Source organism: Polypterus senegalus, chromosome 12 (genome assembly GCF_016835505.1).
Source record: "Polypterus senegalus isolate Bchr_013 chromosome 12, ASM1683550v1, whole genome shotgun sequence".
NCBI lineage: Eukaryota > Metazoa > Chordata > Cladistia > Polypteriformes > Polypteridae > Polypterus > Polypterus senegalus.
Window position 1 is genome coordinate 49,465,359 of NC_053165.1, and position 18,554 is coordinate 49,483,912.

Sequence of the window (18,554 nt, forward strand, 5' to 3'; positions counted from 1 at the left end):
CTTCCAGGGTCCTCCCTGCATGGAGTTTGCATGTTCTCCCCGTGTCTGTGTGGGTTTCCTCCCACAGTCCAAAGACATGCAGGTTTGGTGCATTGGCGATTCTAAATTGTCCCGTGTGCGTGTGCCCTGTGGTGGGCTGGCACCCTGCCCCGGGTTTGTTTCCTGCCTTTCACCCTGTGTTGGCTGGGATTGGCTCCAGCAGACCCCCATGACCCTGAAGTTAGGATTTAGCAGGTTGGATAATGGGTGGATGGATGAATGGAGACAGTTACTGTTAAAATTTGAACAGATAATGAATGTATGCTGAAGAGTATAAAGACATAAATGCAAATTACTGAATAAGAGTGATCATCTCATTCAGGCTATTAGGGCATACATTCAGTTTTGAAACTCCTTGAATCATTTTTGTTTATTTTGTGCACTGTGGGAAAATGCAGGAGAAGCAATATGGTAGCATATCATATAATGTGCTTAAAGCTCTCTTTGTACACAGGTGGAAGCAGTCCGGTTAATCGCTCAAGGCATCGCACCTAAGATTATACAGCCAGAATTGGGAGCAACGTATGAGGGAATCCAGAAAAAGGAGAATGCCAAGGTAATGGAGACTTTTTGTAATCACAATTTTTGCCATTTTATTCTATGGCATGCAACTCTTCTGGCCTAATAGTCTGTGTACAATGAAGTAAAGAGGAATCATTTTTGAATTTACCAACTAAGTAGTGAGCATGGAGTTGTCAGATGAGTATATATACACTCATGAGCCATGTTGTTTGTGGCTGTGAATCACCACTCCAGCAGAATCATCAGGAGAAGTCACTTCACCTGTGTGGTATCCGCTTTTAAGTAAATTAATCTCGGCAAAATTCTGTTGTATTACATTTGCAGTGTGTCCTGTGATGGTGCTGGTTGAACCTGAAAGAACCTGAGATTTAGTGACACAAACACACAGCCCACGTGCATGAGATGGCCATTATTCATTTTTGCTTTTTACTTTCTCGAATATGAAGTATAGGGAAAGTATTATAATCGTCCAAAGATGTGATGTCGAGATTTTGATGACTCTCAACGTGGCCTCCCTGACTTTCTTGTATATGAAGTATAGGGAAATTCTATGTCGAGATTTTTGATGAATCTCGACATTTTAGACCTCCCTGAGTCAATAACTCAATAACAATAACAAATACTCAATAACTCAGTAACCATCTTTTGCCTACAAGTATTAGGTACAAAATGTAGATTTATATCAACTTTTGGGCTATTGCTGTTAACTGGCAGTGGTACTTTACCTTTTATTCATGCAGCTGCAGAGTCTGATTTATTCAACTTTACTTTTATAACAATTGTTCAAAATATTATTAGTTTGATTTGATTTGTTGCTGATAGTTCTTTAATGCACATAATAAAAACATATAATCATTGTCTTGCAGTTTACTCCTCAAATATCCATCCCCATATCTAAGTATACGAGAAAGTCTGAGGGAGACCACTCGTGATTTTTACATTTTTTTATGCCCAGATCCTGAGCACACTATTTTCAATAATGTGATTCAATAGTAAGTCTCAAAGTGACAAGCAGCATTGCCTGATAACTTTAAGTGCTCCAAAGTCACGGGTTCAGGTTTCTTGATTAAAACATTCTTGTGTGACCACCCAGCATATAAATAGTTCAATATGGTTATCTTTGTTAAAATGATATTGTAGTACCAGAGCACATGTCAGTGTTTTTGAGTCTGTGGTTGCCCTTAAACATATAAAACATGCAACTTGATGAAAATGGTTTTATTGTTTGTCTAAAAGTTCACTTTTTTTCAACCATTCATTGGTCTCCTGCACTGCACTGCAGACATGATGGTGTTGATCTGCCTGCTTTTGTCACAAATGTCTATAGTGATAGATGCCTAACTTTTTAGTCAATAGTCTAATTGAAATTTATATTTTTTAAAGTTGGGGTAATTTCACACAATTGGATCTCAGCTTTTATCACTAGCAGAGCCTCGGGGGGTGGCTTAATGTTATTTTTATCATTCTTATGTAATGTTCATTTTAAAAAGCATTCTAGAAGTTTAGTCATACCATTGTAAATGTAGCGATCAATTTGTTTTTTGAACATCTAATTTTAAGGATTTTTTGTTAGCATAAATTTAAATCCCCTTACAAATGTTGATAATAAAGAGACTGTCTACCTTTTGATGAAATACACGAGATACCAGCCCATCACACGTACAAACGGCCAAATCACATCTGTTATAATTTTAATCAGTATCATTACTGAACGGCAAACTGTCAGATCACTGTTTTTGCCATCCCTTGTAACTTCTGCATTTACAAAGTGCTGCCCCATGTTTTAAACATGCCTGATGTGTGTCTTTCCAGTTTCAGAAACTACAAGTGGATCTGTCCTCAATTAGGTAATCACTGAAATTCCATAATTTCGTTATTTCGTATTCCACCTCTATAATGTACCTGTTGAACCAATCAGCTTCAAAGCTGCTCGCCTTACTGGCTGTAACAAAATTTCGAAACTTTAGGACTGACTAACTGAGTTGGTCGTTCGTCAGTATCAGACAATCCATGACCTTGGCCGATGTTTCGACATTTGGTTGCAGAGTCGTTGTATAATTTTCAGCAAATTCAGTAGTAGTGCTGGCAGCAAACCAGTTGCTAAAATTAGAACAGTTACCAGCAGACTTTTGGTTTGCCATTGGGACATCCCCCACATTTTCAGTGTCAACATCAGACTCTGGAATGTTTTGTAGTTATGTTGGTTTCCTTTCTACAGTATAATAAAACCTCAAGCGTTGTTTGTTGAGACATATTGTTATTTTGCCTTGTTCACATTTTTCTCAAAGGGATCTACCTACACAACTAGTAAATTCTGTAAATTACTAGTTGGCAGCCTCCATGTTTGAGTGGTTATGATAGGTAACATTTAAAGTTAATCTTATTTTATATACCATATTGTGATAAAGTTTCTAGACATTGGTGCAACTATTTGGGTGCCAAGCCAGCAGTTTCCATTTTAATTTTTATTTTTAAAACAAAAATGTCCAAAACGACATGTACAGTAAATAAGCTTGTGCCATCCTGGTGGCATGCCTCTAACAAAGTAAACGACTATAAGCACTGAGATCTCCATCTCTCTTTCTCTCTCTTACTTTTGGGTTTTCCAGGGTCAAGAAAAATGATCTTCCTGGCTCTATCCTTTCCATTTTTTAGGCCTCTGTCCACAGAGGGTTGGAACAATGCAGCCCGTTAGGGGCGGAGCTATTCCTCATCTCCTGGTGACCGCTTCGAACTGTGTAGAAAGCAGGAGATATATCGTTAATTATCAGACTTATCAGAGATGATCCAGATGCACATGTGTGTGAAATGTACAGTATACACTTTCCAAGTAGTTTTTGAGTTAAAGTAACTCTTTTAGAGAAAACGTAACACTGTCGATTTTGCTGTATTGGTTTATAACTATTTGATACCAATAAGAGCACACTGCACAATAATGTATAGGGAATACACTTGACTTGAGCATTCCTAGTTTTCGTACTCTTTCTCTGTACGTTTAGCATTCGTTTGCTCAGAGGTTGATGCACTTGTTGCTTCCTGAGCAGCTCTTCTTTTCTCCACCCTAGCGGCCCGCTTCTTCTCTTCTTTCGTTGGCACCTTTTTGCGTTAAAACTGATTAAGTCAGCACTTAAGTCTTCAACCTGCCTCAAGAATGATTTAAGATATGAAGAGGTAGAGGAAGTGACGGCGAAGGTGGTAGGGAATGAGAACGGTGCCCATACGCAGGTGCCACACAGCTGCAATGCTGCCGAGAGTTGATTCTACAATAAAGTAAAATAAAAATAAATGTTTTTCGAGTTGCAATTACTAAGTCTTCAATCTGCCCCAAGAATGATTTAAGATATGAAGAGGTGTACAAGGTGTACCAGCAAGTAAACTGGGGGGCATACGCCTTCCCGGACCCTGTACTGGCGCCTCCCCTGGCTTAAACGTAAGCAAATGCGTACTAAACCATACTATGGGGCTTTGCAGGCCATTCAGTTTGTTTAGAACTGCTGGGGCACCAAGTTCCGTTTGCACGCTCTCCCCCGTTCTCTGTGTGTGTTTTCCAATGGACACCCTAGGTTCATTCCCACATCCCCAGAGATTGAAATAAGGGTAAGTGGGTGATCCTAAATTATACTATAACAGTGTCAGTATGGGAATGGACACTGTCCATGGTGTCCCATCCATGGTTATTTCTTTATTGTGTCCAGTGCTTCCTGAAAAAGCTGTGGCCCTCCATGACCATGAATTCGGTCAAGTGAGTTTAGCAATATTATGTTGTGCTATTAGACATTGTCTCAGGTGGCAATTAAATACATAGTGCGACTTTTCCTTCAAATTATTGTATTTCTCTTTAAAGATTAATTGGGATCAGCCAGCTGAAGCAATTCATAACTGGATCAGAGGAAATGATAAAGTGCCAGGTGCCTGGTCGGTGGTTGATGGACAGGTAAGCTCCCTCTCATTTCAAATGATGCTTCTTGAGGTCCCCTCTTCATCAGCAGCAATTCCCCATGTCTGATGACATGCTTTATCAGGGCTGAAAGCAATGTTGTTTGATGCACTGTATGTCAAATTACCAGTCAGACAGGGCTTCGCAGATATGTGCTTCATGAAAAGTGCCTTCCTACATGTTGTAGACCCTGGCAATGGTGTGGCAGCATTTTGAAATGCATGGCTCATCTCCCCTACAGGTCTAGAAATTGTGAGGTATTTCAGTGCGATGGACTTTTTATGCTTGGCATGGTATGATGTTTAGACCTTGATGAAAGTCTGGAAACTGCATTGGGAGTTTTTGTCATTTTTTTTTTGCATTGTAACACACTGATGCTTTGCCGGGATGCAGACATTCTGTTGGTGTGTCCTTTCATTCCCCCTGAGATCTTTATTAAGTTTTGGCTCTATTAATGACATAAAGATGTGAGCATTTGTTGAAGCAAACATTTTTTATCTAGTGTGGCATCCTAATGCCACTCTGACCAAGATTGTCTTCGCTGTGAGGTTCAACTCCCTACAGTAAACTGAGGGCCTTTAGAGGTGTGGATGTTCAATAAGAGGAAGACCCCCCTCTGCCCATGTTATAAGGCTGAGTCACCAAAGTTGACATGATAACCTTCTAGGATTTATTCAGTATGACATCAAATAGTTTGCCATTGTGAATGAACAAAGTGCTACCCAATTGTGGGGTCATTAGCTGTATTGCTTATCCACCTACAGCTCTCAGTTTATTATGTTCAGTGATGTGAGGTAGCATAAGCTGAATTCTCCACAGGGTACACAAAATCGTACCTAGGGAGCTTTTTACCCCAGCTAAACAGATCAGTCAAACTCATGAAACAAAGCCTATAAATAAATTAGGTCATTATCTACTCAAGCGACCTAAAGACACAAGGCATTGCTTCATGTGTAACAAACCATCCCATAAGCACATATCCCCCATGACCTGTCTCTTCAGCTTTATCTCTTATAGGCATCAAAAAACCTAACCTGTACAATGGAACATGCCATATCTTTGTTTAAAAAGTGGCTTAGCATACATGTCAGCTGTTTCAGAAAGCCAGGGAATCAGGAATGCCATCACAGAAGAAAGTCCACTCAGAGTCTAAGATAAGAATTCTTTCTGAAGGTCCCTAAACATGCCTGTCTTTCTCTTTTCGGCCACAGAAAATTACTTTCTACGGCTCTTCCTTAGTGGAAAATGGCTCATCTCCAGACAGCCAGCAGCTCCAAATCCCTGGCGCAAGCAGACCAGGACTTGTCACCAAAAATGGGCTGGTTCTCTACGGCAACGATGGCAAGACGGTAATGACATCTCCTGAGCATGTGCCTCCATTGGCTGCTTGGTTTTGTTATCTGTACATCAAAAATTGTATTAAAGGCCTAATTAATCTTTGAGTAAAGAGGCCAAGCTTATGAAATAATTGAAATTCCATGTTTGTTCAAAGTGCTCCATTATATAAAGTCTATCTTCAAAGTGGTTCAGCTGGCATGCTTACATACCAGGCCATTAGCCGAGCTGCCTTGAATGCCGCATTCAGCTGCATGTAACCTTATTAGTGTAGACAAATTCTTTGTGTGAGCTTTAAATGCCTTCTTTGTAACAGAGGAAAATTAGAAGTCACGGCAGAAAACGAAAACCTAATTGATTCAAAGAGTATTCTGGCACACTTTGTACCTCTTGGCCAACGATCTTTAATCTTTAACTAATGGAATTTGCTTATAATAATCCGTTGGATTTAATAGCAGGCCTTATAAATAAGCTGCCTAAAATAATCATGAGTCTTATTTGCAGAAAAAAAAAAAAAACCTAAACTAAAACACCTTGTCTTTTTTGACTGTGTGGGGTGATGGTGTGATCAGCGCTTATTTGTTACTTACAGCAGGTTCCACCTCCATATAGGAAGATGATGAAGGGAATTCTGCATGGTATTAATAAACCCATATTGCAAGGAGTTAGGTGAGATTGTAAGTTTAATGTGGGTTGTAGCTGAGTTAATAATAAGATAGAGCGATATGTTTAATTCATTCAGCCTTTGGAGTCTAAAGGTGATTTCACACTCATAGTCATTTTGATTTAGGTTGAATCAGAAGATGGCAATTTCCTTTGCTTCAATATCCAGTGACTTTAGTTGCATTTTACACAGAAAACTTTCAGTCAAAGTCAAAGCGAACTTTACTGCCATCTTAACCATATACAAGTGACGAAATTGTGAAGCTCAGGGTTCACAGTGTAACAACATGAAATGCAAATAATAAATTAAAAATAGAATTAACATTAAAATGTAAAATTAAAACACAAACAAGACATTGTGCAAAGACAAGACAAAGAAATAGCAGCAATATTGACGAGTAGTAAGCAATATGAACATTGATGCAATGTATGGTATTTGCAATCTAGATACATAAATATAGTCAATAGATATGTAATATAATAAATAAATAATAGATATAGATAATACAGAAATGATCAGTGTATGATAATAGTTGGTTAAGACATGTGTAATCAGACCACAAGTAACAGTAAACTCTCCGCCGGTGTGTCATTGACTTCATACTTTGGGCAGAAACATCGTTATGAAGAATCGACAAGAGTTGTGCTTGTGCACCGGCACATTCGCAATGATGTTTCGTTTTTTTTACCCAGCAGAGCTCTGTGAGCAGAATGTGTGTTTATCTGGTAATTAGAAGATAATATGAAAATGCGTTACTTTGCATGCTTACATGAAGGACACATTTCATCTAGGTGACTGCGTGGTCAGCTGTGGTGAGGCCATACAGTGATGTGCCTCGGCTTCATTTAGACAGCAGACGTATCGGGTGAATTCAATTACACTGGATGATGTCCCTAATGGGGTTAATCTCCAACAGCCTGAATGTCACCTTTATTTAGGTTATTTCAAATCAAAAGCCTGTTAGGCCTGTAAATAATGGATAATAAAACTCATGTGGGAATGTTTGACTCGACTTTACTGCATAGTATCAAAGTTAATGTGCCTCCAGTGACAGCATCGTGCCACAAGTGTGATCACGTTAAGAGGACGTCCCTGCTGTGCACCTCTTTCTTGCCGTGTAAGATTAGGATCTTGGATCATCAGTCTCAAAGGGCATTTGTTTTTCACCAACTCTGTATATGGTTAGTTTGTCCTACCCAAACAAAAGCGAATTTACAACTTGTTTTTATTTATACAGTCCACTTCTATCCTATCTGATCGTAAGAAATCCAAAGATTATCTGAGCCTGAATCTGGTGCTAGTCTGTAGTGTGAGTTGTTTTATGCAGACATGTATGCATTTCTTGATTTATTTTTGTTTTCCATTATGTTTCCCGTCCCAAGAGCCAGCTTCTGTAGCCGAAGGATCGTACCGCCATGGTCCCCGCCTTCGGCCACCAACAGCGCTGCTGCTCCTCCGCATTGAGAGGAGTCCGATGAGGTGGCTCGGGTATCTGATCAGGATGCATCCTGGATGCCTCCCTGGTGAGGTGTTCCAGGCACGTCCAACCAGGAGGAGGCCCCTGGGAAGACCCAGGACACGCTGGACAGACTATGTCTCCCGGCTGGCCTGGGAACGCCTTGGGATTCTCCCGGAAGAGCTAGAAGAAGTGGCCAGGGAGAGGGAAGTCTGGGCCTCTCTGCTCAAGCTGCTGCCCCCGTGACCCGACCCCGGATAAGCAGAAGAGGATGGATGGATGGATTATGTTTCCCATAATGCATTGGGCATTTCATGTACAGTAGTTACTTAGTCCCATGTCAAATCAGATTTTATACTCTGCTTCAGAGTTTGCTTGGTACTGCACTGAGACCAAGGGGTCTGGGTACGGTTGTTTTAGTCTGCACCGGAGTGCTATTCTTATGTTCACATCTATCTAAATAAACCACACTACAGGGACAATCACCCCAGAGTTTGAAAACAGAAATGCTCCAAACAAACTAGGTGAGAAAACGTTTAAGCCTAGCGTAAAGGAAAGCACTCGAAGGTTTAACAAAGTGCATTATGGAGCCTGCAAGTGCTTGTTCTACCTAGCCAGACATACAGAAGTGGAAAGTGAGAAAAAAAGTAAAAGATACCACAGAAATAAAAAGAAAAACAACAAATAAATACAAAGTCTCGCTACCATTACTGATATTGCAAAACTAATAAGCAGAAAAATAAAACTGCATTGCTGAAAATAAATGTTAAAAGTTTTCATTCCACACAAGGTAGACCACGTGACAATTTCCAATTGTAAATCTGGTCCTAGTTATCTAAGCAATGCATGGATGGCATGGAAGTGGCGCCTAACAAGAGTCGCTACTAAGACATCTACATAACATTCGGCATAAAGACACAGCAATTACACACAAAACAACAAAGAAAATAAAGTTATTGAAAAACAACGAAAAATCTGTAAAGCAGAATGAAAAGTGGTCAGCCATATGCTGAACCTGATTTATTGTCTGCCTTTGGGTAAATTAGTTACTAAAACAGGGCAGCGTACATACGATGGTGTTGTTCTGAAACATTTCAGATCTGTGATGTTATGGAAGTCTCCATTAAATATAATGAAAAATCATTCAACGAGTGGAATTGGAGAGAGGGTTCCACTGCAGTGTTCAGACCTTTCCTGAATGTCACAGTTTGCCCACCACCCATAATAAGTACCACATGCTTCATCAAAATTGTACCATAAATAGAAGTCATCTTGTTTGACGCCAGTTTAAATAAATGAAAATTCACAAGGTAAATCAAATCAAATTGTGAAAAGTTGTAATTAATGAGTATAATTACAAGAAATAAGGTCATAATGTGCCTTAGGATTTGAGCTGTCAAAGATAAGTAAGGTCTAAATAAGGTGAACTTCCACCCTTTTCAAACACTGAGAATGGATTTGGCTGTTTTAACCAGAAGTTTGCAACAACTATTCTGTACCATCTGTTCTTGTTATAAAATAGCTTTTTTCCCTCAGCCGGTGACATTGATATCTTAAACTCCTATGATGATGCTTATTTGACAGCTACTTGTGAAGAATCTGCAGTTTGAAGATGGCAAGATGATAGCTGCCTCTCAGTACTTTAAATCTGGTGATGACATGACTGTGAATTTAACCGAGGAAGAGACGAAGTTGGCAGAAGAGATTCGGGTAAAATCCCTTGCATAACTGCGTTGCTCTTATACTAACCTACAGTATGTTCCCATAATTCAGAAATATTCAGTTTTGAGATTGTGATGGTCAGCTTTCTATATACAGGGTCATGAAAAAGTATATGAGTCTTGTCTTAAATGTCACATATTTGTCATAATGAATGTTATGGGATGTTGATCAAAAACCTCATGCTTTTTTATGAGAGAAAAAAAGAGAAAATTATGGCAAACCCAATGATTTATTTGAAAATGCAATTGCATTTGGATTGACTGTGCCACCTTCACCAACAGTAACTTAAATCGGACATTTTCTATAGAATCTCGCATTTCAGTGGAATTTTGGATCATCCTTTTTGGGGATACTGCTTTAGCAAAGTGAAGTTTGTGCCAAGTAAAACAAGTAGATATCCTGCACTTTATAATCAATACATACAGTGCCTTCAGAAAGTATTCAGACTCCTTCACTTTTTTCACATTTTGTTATGTTGCAGTCTTGTGCTCAAATCATTTAAAATATTTTTTTCCCTCATCAAACAACACTCAATACCCCAGAATGACAAAACAAGATCCAGATTTTAGGTATTTTGTCCAGATTATTAGAAATAAAAACTGAAATGTCATACTGGCACACGTATTTAGACCCTTTGGTCAAAACGTATCACAGTTCGTTTGGCAGCAATTCTGGCCTGGATTTGTCTTGGGTATGACGCAACAAGTTTGCACCCCATGGATTTGAGAAATATTCTGCCATTGTTCTCTCAAGCTCTGTCAGGTTGGATAGAGACTATCAGTGTACATTCACAGAACTATCCCTAAGCTACTCCTGTGTTATGCTTTGTGCTTCAAGTTATTGTCCTGTTGGAAGGAGAACCTTCGGCCCAGTCAGAGTTCCGGAGACCCTGGAGTAGGTTTTCGTTAAGGATATCTCTGTACTTTGCTCCATTCAGTTTTCACTCAGCACTGACTAGTCACCCAATCCCTGCTGCTGAAAAAGCAAACCCATCACCATGCTTCTACGTTGGAATGGTATTGCGCATGTGATGAGTACGGCCTGGTTTCCTCCAGACGTGACACTTAGAACTGAGACCAGACTGTCCAGTGTTGGCTTCATCAGACCAAAAAAACTTGTTTCTCACAGTCTGAGAGTCCATTAGGTGACTTTTGGCAAACAACCCTGCTGGCTTTTATGTGTCATAGGGCCACTCTGCCATAAAGCCCAGATGAGTGGAGTGTAGCAGTGGGTGTTGACCTTCTAGAAACATCTTCAATTTCCACATAGGTCCTCTGGAGCTCGAATGACCATTGGGTTCTTGGTTACCTCTCTCTTACCATGGCCAATCTCCCCCAATTTGTTCAGTTTTTCCAGGGAGCCAGTTCAAGGTAGAGTTGTAGTTGTTCCAAACATCTTCTATTTAACAATTATGGAGGCCACTGTGTTCTTGGATACCTTCAGTACTACAGAAATTTTTTTTGTAGCCTTCCCCAGGTCTGTGCCTTGACACAATCCTGTCTCTAAACTCTGCAGGCGATTTGTTCAAACTCATGGCTTGGTTTTCACTCTGATACGCATTGTCACCTGTAGAAACTTCTATACACAGGTTTGCCTTCCCTAAACATGCTCAGTCAATTGCATTGACCACAGGTGGAGTCCAAACAGCAAACATTTTAGTAGAATGTGCAATCTGCTAAAAAACCATAAGGGGAAAACAACTGTTTCTAGTTAAGGACCAGGTCTGTTTCAACTGGGAAGTTATTTGATTAGACATGGAGCAATCCACACTGCTGGTCGCTTTGCCTTTTTCATTCAGATAGGCAAATAATAAAATGATAATATCTTTATTATGCTGTCACATGAATTTGTCCATGTATTTCTGTTGCATCAGTCCATCTGGAAAGGCATTCTGTCCAATGTGGATGGCATTGAGGACTCGACAGACTTTTTCAAATCTGGAGCTGCTTCCATGGATGTTGTGAGGTGGGTAAAGGGTGCTGTTCCCTTGAGGTTCTTTTGTTCTTTGGTTGCTTCCTTTCCTGGTTTTGTAATTTGGTCTGCTTAGCTCTTTTTTTTTTTTTTTCTTACAATTCTTCAGACTTGTGGAGGAGGTGAAAATAAAATCAAATGGTCTGGAGTTGCAGAACGAGGATGTATATATGGCTACCACTTTCAAGGATTTCGTCCAGATGTTGGTGCTGAAGCTGCGTGGAGAAGACAGCAAAGACGAGCTACATGTTGATTATGTAGGTTCTATATGGTTGGCAGTATTTATTGATGCTATTGTTGTATGTTTTTGTGTAGTTGTTTGGCTGTGATTTATACTGAAAAGCCTTTATAACAAAGGGAAACCTCTCCCTTTGCAGCATACGCTACCAATTTTCTGTTTAACCAATTTCTGCAGGTACGATGGCTTGTACATAGATTGAACATGTACAGCACAGTGCTCTGCTGTTAGTCTAGTGGAAGCCAAGATCAAATGAACATGGATGCTCTGCTGTGGAGTTTCGGCAGGTTTCACTCCATCTAACCAAAGAAATCTCACTACAGTACGTTATTCAAAAAAGCTGCAATCCCACAGCAGAGTGTCCATGTTCATTTCACCGTGGCTTTTAGACTAGACTAGCACTGCGCAGTGTGCATTCAAACTACCCATAAGCCATCACAAACGTCTTATATTGTGTCAGTTTCAATCCCTTGCAGTTTCAATTTGTCTTTACCTTTTGATTTACTTTCATACTCTTGTAATTCTTTTTGTTTTCAAATTTTTGTTTCTTTGGTCCTTTCAACACATTATTTCTTTTTGTTTTTGTCAACCACAGGTTGAAATGCAAGTTAATAACATGACCATCCGCATGCCTCACCAGCTATTCATCAATGGGCATTTTCTGGATGCTGAAGGACAAAAGTCCTATGAGACCATTAACCCGACAGACGGCAAGGTGAGCAGGATGGTTATTGTAGCTGAATACTTATCAGGACTGCTTTAAATTTGACTGTTTTGTTAAATTTTACAGTACAAAGATATAACACACTCTCAAGATGCTATTTCACTGATAACATATATATGAGAAACCAATAATGGCTATTGCATGGGAGAGTATTAATAATACATTTAATATTGCTGGATCTCTACTATGCTTGCTTTTTTAATGTGTTATGGATTGATTATTATAACGCAATACACAATTGGACAAACGTGTGTGTGTGTGTGTGTGTGTGCCCAAGTGCTTGGGATCGTGTTATTTAACTATTAGTTCTTCTACTCTTTTGCCCATTTCATTTTTTCCACATTGAGTTGGGCCATCCTTGCTGGTGGAGCCACTAATGGGTAGACATTTCAGATATGCGTGGGCACCCATCCATGATAGGCGCATCCAATAGTGCTGAACCAAGTTGCAGCCCTAGTACATCTGAACTGTTCATCAAAATGTATTACCAGATGAATGATTAAATATTTTTTTCAATCCTTAAAGAAAGCTTAATTTTGTCATGTCAGAATGTTGGTCATTTTTGAAGTAGTCCCGTACACGTCTCTCTTGTCTTTTGTAGCCCATCTGCAAAGTATCTCTGGCTCAGGTCCCTGATGTTGATAAAGCTGTAGCTGCTGCCAAAGAGGCTTTTGAAAATGGACAGTGGGGGAAGATGAATGCACGGGACCGTGGGAGGCTCCTCTATAAGTAAGCTATTTGACATTATTATTTTTTTTTTACTAATCTTTAAAAACAACATTTATTTCTATCGCACTTTTCCATACAAAGGGTGTAGCTATAAGTGCTTTACAAGATGACAATGAAACAATAAGATAAGAAAACCAAATTACAAATAGATAAAAAGAATAATGAATAAATGGCATACCAAGACTATTAGATAAGAATAAATTAGTATGCATTTGCCTAACTTAGATATACAGGGAGTAGACAAAGTATAGTCTTTATTTTGTTTTAAAGTCTCTGAAGATAAGTCCAGTGGTGTGGTCAGATAGCCAGGAAGCACAGATAAAGAAAAAAAACTCCCGAATCTGCAAGGGTTCCAAGGCCAAAAGCCCACCCAGCACCCTACACTGTCACCATTAACAGGACACTCTTATCGAGCTCTTCTTCAGAGCAGTATCTCAGGTGGGCATACTTAGGCCATGGGTGCAGCGAAGCAGAGCACCACCACAAAGTGCCAGGAAAAAGAAAACGCATAAAAGTGGTGATCAGTCAAGTAGAATTACAGATAATGAAAAGAAATAATTTAATGAAGAGAACCTAGTGATGGTAGTAATTTAAGTGATCACAAAAGACAAATTAATGAGATGGTTTAGGAGGTTTTAAAGTATTTAGCTATACTGGCCTGTCATATAGCCAATGGCAAAGTATTCCACATTTTTGGTGCATAGAAACAGAAAGTCATCTCACTAGTTCTTACAGGCTTCACTCTTGAAATACTGAGCAAACTGGTGCTATGAGCATATAAGATTAGAATTAAAAATTGTAATTAGGGTGACAAATAGTCCAAAGTATAGGATAGTGCTAGAATATTTATAGCCTTTGTGGAACGTGTCCCAGACACAGACAGACGGACATCCAGGCCAGTCCAGGCCTCACTCTCCAGTGCCTTCCTTCTGGCCGCCTTCACTCCTCTCTAACCGACTCCAGTCCGCTTCCACCCGACTCTTGTTCTCGAATGAAGGGAAGCCGCCCCTTTTATACCAGCCCGGATGGGCTCCAGTTGCTTCCCGGCACTCCTCCGCGGCCACTCCCCCGTGTGGTGGAAGTGCCGGCTGTGCACCCGGAAACCCTCCGAGTGTCCCCAGTCTTTTTCTGGTGTGGTGGAAGTGCTGAGCTCCAAGGCTCTTCAGACACCGGGGCGGCCCCTGGCAGTGACCACGGGCCCCTACAGGGTTGAGCTTCCAAGCTCTGCACCCGTGGCCCCCAGTGCAACCAGGGTGGTCACCCCCTCGTGGTCTGGAGGAGGCGCAAGCCCTCCTCCGATCCTCCTGGGCGTCCCGGCTGGGTACCACCCCCAGCCGTCTGCCACACCTTATATACAGATCAAAGAATTTTAAAAATCAGTCCTATAATACACAGGCAGCCAGTGCAGTGAGGCAAAGACTGGTGTCATATGCTCAGATTGTTTTTTTTATATCAAAATTTTTGTTTCTGCATTTTAGAGTAATTACAGCAACTTTCTCCTTTATTTGGTAATCCTGATAGGAGAGCATTGCAATAATCTAGATCAGGGGTGGGCAAAGTCGGTCCTGGCTGCGGGTTTTCATTCCAACCCAGTTGCTTCATTAGAAACGAATCCTTGCCAACCTCGGACCTTTTTTAATTTTATGGCTTGTTAGTCTGCAATGTTAGGTTCTTGTTTTGTAGATTTTTTTTTTCCTTTCCAAGGGTATCATCCAAATGATTTGAAGCCTAAAACTGATCATTTTCAGTCTGTCACATTTTTCTATTGTTTTATTAAACAAACATGTGCATGATGAATACACACAGATGTAAATGGAAACAAGCTAGACGGAGAATTGCTGGCCGCTTTACATTTACATCTTATTGCTAATAACGAGTCATTAACACACTGAATGCAGCTGTTTAAGATTGAAATAAACAATTAAGAGTGAGGAAACTTAACAAGCGAGACCACTAAAATGAAGGATCAAAATGTCACTTAAGCAATAAGTGCTTCATCAGCCATAACTGATTGCTCATTAAGAAACTGGGTTGGAACAAAAACCTTCAGCCACTGTGGCTCTCCAGGACCGACATTACCTACCCCTGATCTAGACAGCTAATGACAAAAGTACCTATTAACTTTTCAGCATCCATCCATCCATTTTCTAACCCGCTGAAACCGAACACAGGGTCACGGGGGTCTGCTGGAGCCAATCCCAGCCAACACAGGGCGCAAGGCAGGAACCAATCCCGGGCAGGATGCCAACCCACCGCAGACTTTTCAGCATCTTGCAGTGATATAAAAGATCTAACATGTGCAATGTTGTTTAAGTGTAAGAATTCAGTTTTACTAATATGCTGTGAATCTAAAATGACGCTGAGATTCATTAGTCCTGGTCTTATTTGTATAAACAGATTACCTAGTTTATTTCTACGGTCCTCGCTTTTTTGTTTGCATTATAAAATTTAAATTTCTGTTTCTTCCTTGTCAAGTTTGAGGAAATTACTGCTTATCCATTCGATGACGCTGGTGTGACACTGGATAAAGGGAGCCTCACGGTCATCTGGTGCTCTCGACAAATCCATCTGTGTATCATCTAAATAACTGTGATAATTCACTTTATGTACTGAAATGATCAGGCCTTATGGGAGCCTGTAGATTGAGAATAATAAGGGGTCCAAAATAAATCCTTGTGGTACTCCATACATAATATCACGGATTTCTGACGAATAATCTCCACAACTGTCAAAGGATTTTCTTCTTGTGATATAAGAATGAAACAAACTCAAGGCAATCCCAGAAAGTCCAATCCACTGTCTAAGGCGATCAGTAAGAATGCTGTGATCAATGGTGTCAAATGTTGCACTCCGGTCTAATAGAGCAAGAACTGATTGATTATTAGAAGCGGCATTAACACGTAAGCCATTAGCTACTTCAACCACTGCAGTTTCTGCACAAGCCTGAACTTATCCAGAATAAAATTTGTATTCAAGTGTTCACTTATTTGTTGAAAAACTACTTTTTCTAGAAATTAACTTAAAAAGGCAGGTTAGAGATACAGTAGGTCTAAAATTGTCAAGACAGTCCTTTAGTAGTGGCTCAACTACAGCAATTTTCAGAGAGTTAGGAAAAATGGGGTGTACAATTAACTAAATGAAATACACTGTTGATCACCGAATCAGAGAAATCTTTAAGAAAGCCTGTAGATGTGGATGTGATAACTGAGACATTACTCTAGGATTTAGAGGAGAATTTTCCCTTAAACAGTCAAGTGGTCGTTAGGGAGACGGAGCTGCAAAATTTCAAATAATGGGAAGTGTAAACATAATAAAAAATCTTCACCGCACCCAGGGAGATAAAATCAAAGAGGCGTTAACACAGATAAGGGAGTGAGATGTGAATGGCAGTTGCCATGAGACTCAAAGCAGGAGTTACTGTTAGTGATGCCTCCAAGGGCTGATCACCGGACAGGATGTGTGCGGTCAGCAGAATGTGATTTTTCAAAGAAAAAAAATCTACATGTGCTTCGTTTAACTTTTTCTTTGGAAATGCTTTGCATTCACATGCTTTGTATTTCCTAATCTACAGTATAGGCCGCTCATGATAACCCATCTGTCTCATGCCTGTGTGGTTTTTGTTCCTAAATTCTTTGGTTTTTCTGCTGCATCCTAAAGGCATGCAAAATGAACTGGTAATTCTAAACTGGCCCTTTGAATGTGGCTGAATGAATTCATGAATAGACTGGCACCTTGTTCATGGTTGGCTCCTGTCTTATACTTGATGCAGGTGGGGCTGGCTTCTGTCCCCATAATCCTGACCTTGTTTTAAATAGCACTGGAAAATGAATGGATGATCCATCTGTGCTTTGCTGGACTTAAAGAACATTTTTAAGATTTGATAATCTCTACATATGTATATATCATGGCATTCGTAGTCTGAATAAAAAAATCAAATTGTATGGGTGGTTACCTACCAGGTAACACTTGTGGTTGGTCTGCAAGTCGGCAAACATCCACCACGGTGCCCTGTTTCAGTTGCAAGAAGCAGATCATAGAATGGTTAAATAGTTTTACTGTCAAATAATGCAAAGAGTACGCAACAAGTGTTTCGCCCTAATTCTGGGCTCATCAGGCGTACACACTCACTGCACCCCCTCTCGGGGGTCGAACCTCGGACATCAGCGGCGAAGCCTCTTTACGTTGCGCCATGGCGTGTGGTTTGTTTATTTGACTGCGAGGTTCGATCCCCGAGAGGGGGTGCAGTGAGTGTGTACGCCTGATGAGCCCAGAATTAGGGCGAAACACTTGTTGCGTACTCTTTGCATTATTTGACAGTAAAACTAATATATATATATATCCATTCATTATCCAACCCGCTATATCCTAACTACAGGGTCACAGGGGTCTGCTGGAGCCAATCCCAGCTAACACAGGGCGCAAGGCAGTACACAAACCCTGGGCAGGGCGCCAGCCCACCGCAGATAGAGATAGATATATATATATGTACTTTTTTAAAAACCATGCTTATATTAAGTTAAAAAGTTAAAAATAAGTCTCTCATACATCACTCGTAAAATAAAAGATGGGTGCTTTTGCTAAGATTTCAAGAAGTGTTTTTTGAATATTGATTGATGAAAAGCGCCCATGCTTTTATTTTACGAGTGATGTATGAGAGACTTATTTTTAACTTTTTAGTACACTTTTTAACTTAATATAAGCATGGTTTTAAAAAAAGTACTTTATATATATATTATTTTCAACTTTTTAGTCTTGGGTTGGGTGGCACGGTGGTGCAGTGGGTAGTGCTGCCACCTCGCAGTAAGGAGACCAGAGTTCGCTTCCCGCGTCCTCCCTGCATGGAGTTTGCATGCTCTCCCCGTGTCTGCGTGGGTTTCCTCCGGGTGCTCCAGTTTCCTACCACAGTCCAAAGACATGCAGCTTACGTGCATTGGCCATTCTAAATTGTCCCTAGTGTGTGTGCCCTGCGGTGGGCTGGCACCCTGCCCGGGGTTTGTTTCCTGCCCTGTGTTGGCTGGGATTGGCTCCAGCAGACCCCCGTGACCCTGTAGTTAGGATATAGCGGGTTGGATAGTGGATGGATGGATAGTCTTGGGTTTGTTTTAGTATAATTTTGTAATCAATATTTTAACACCTCCCTTAATATTTCTATCCGTTACTAGCACCATCTATTGGTGAAATCTTGAACTATTCTTCATATGAAAATTTTATTTCTTA

The 18,554-nt window shown here is 40.3% G+C and overlaps 1 protein-coding gene across 1 annotated transcript in view; it reads left to right on the forward strand.

The window, feature by feature from the left end:
* Positions 1-18,554, forward strand: part of aldh1l1 (aldehyde dehydrogenase 1 family, member L1) — a 65,682-nt gene that overhangs the window by 25,773 nt on the left and 21,355 nt on the right. The window contains exons 5-12 of the mRNA XM_039771112.1: positions 494-595; positions 4,406-4,495; positions 5,710-5,847; positions 9,538-9,663; positions 11,549-11,640; positions 11,756-11,903; positions 12,480-12,599; positions 13,210-13,337. Of these exons, the coding sequence (XP_039627046.1) occupies positions 494-595; positions 4,406-4,495; positions 5,710-5,847; positions 9,538-9,663; positions 11,549-11,640; positions 11,756-11,903; positions 12,480-12,599; positions 13,210-13,337 (944 nt within the window). The remainder of the gene's footprint in view (positions 1-493; positions 596-4,405; positions 4,496-5,709; positions 5,848-9,537; positions 9,664-11,548; positions 11,641-11,755; positions 11,904-12,479; positions 12,600-13,209; positions 13,338-18,554) is intronic.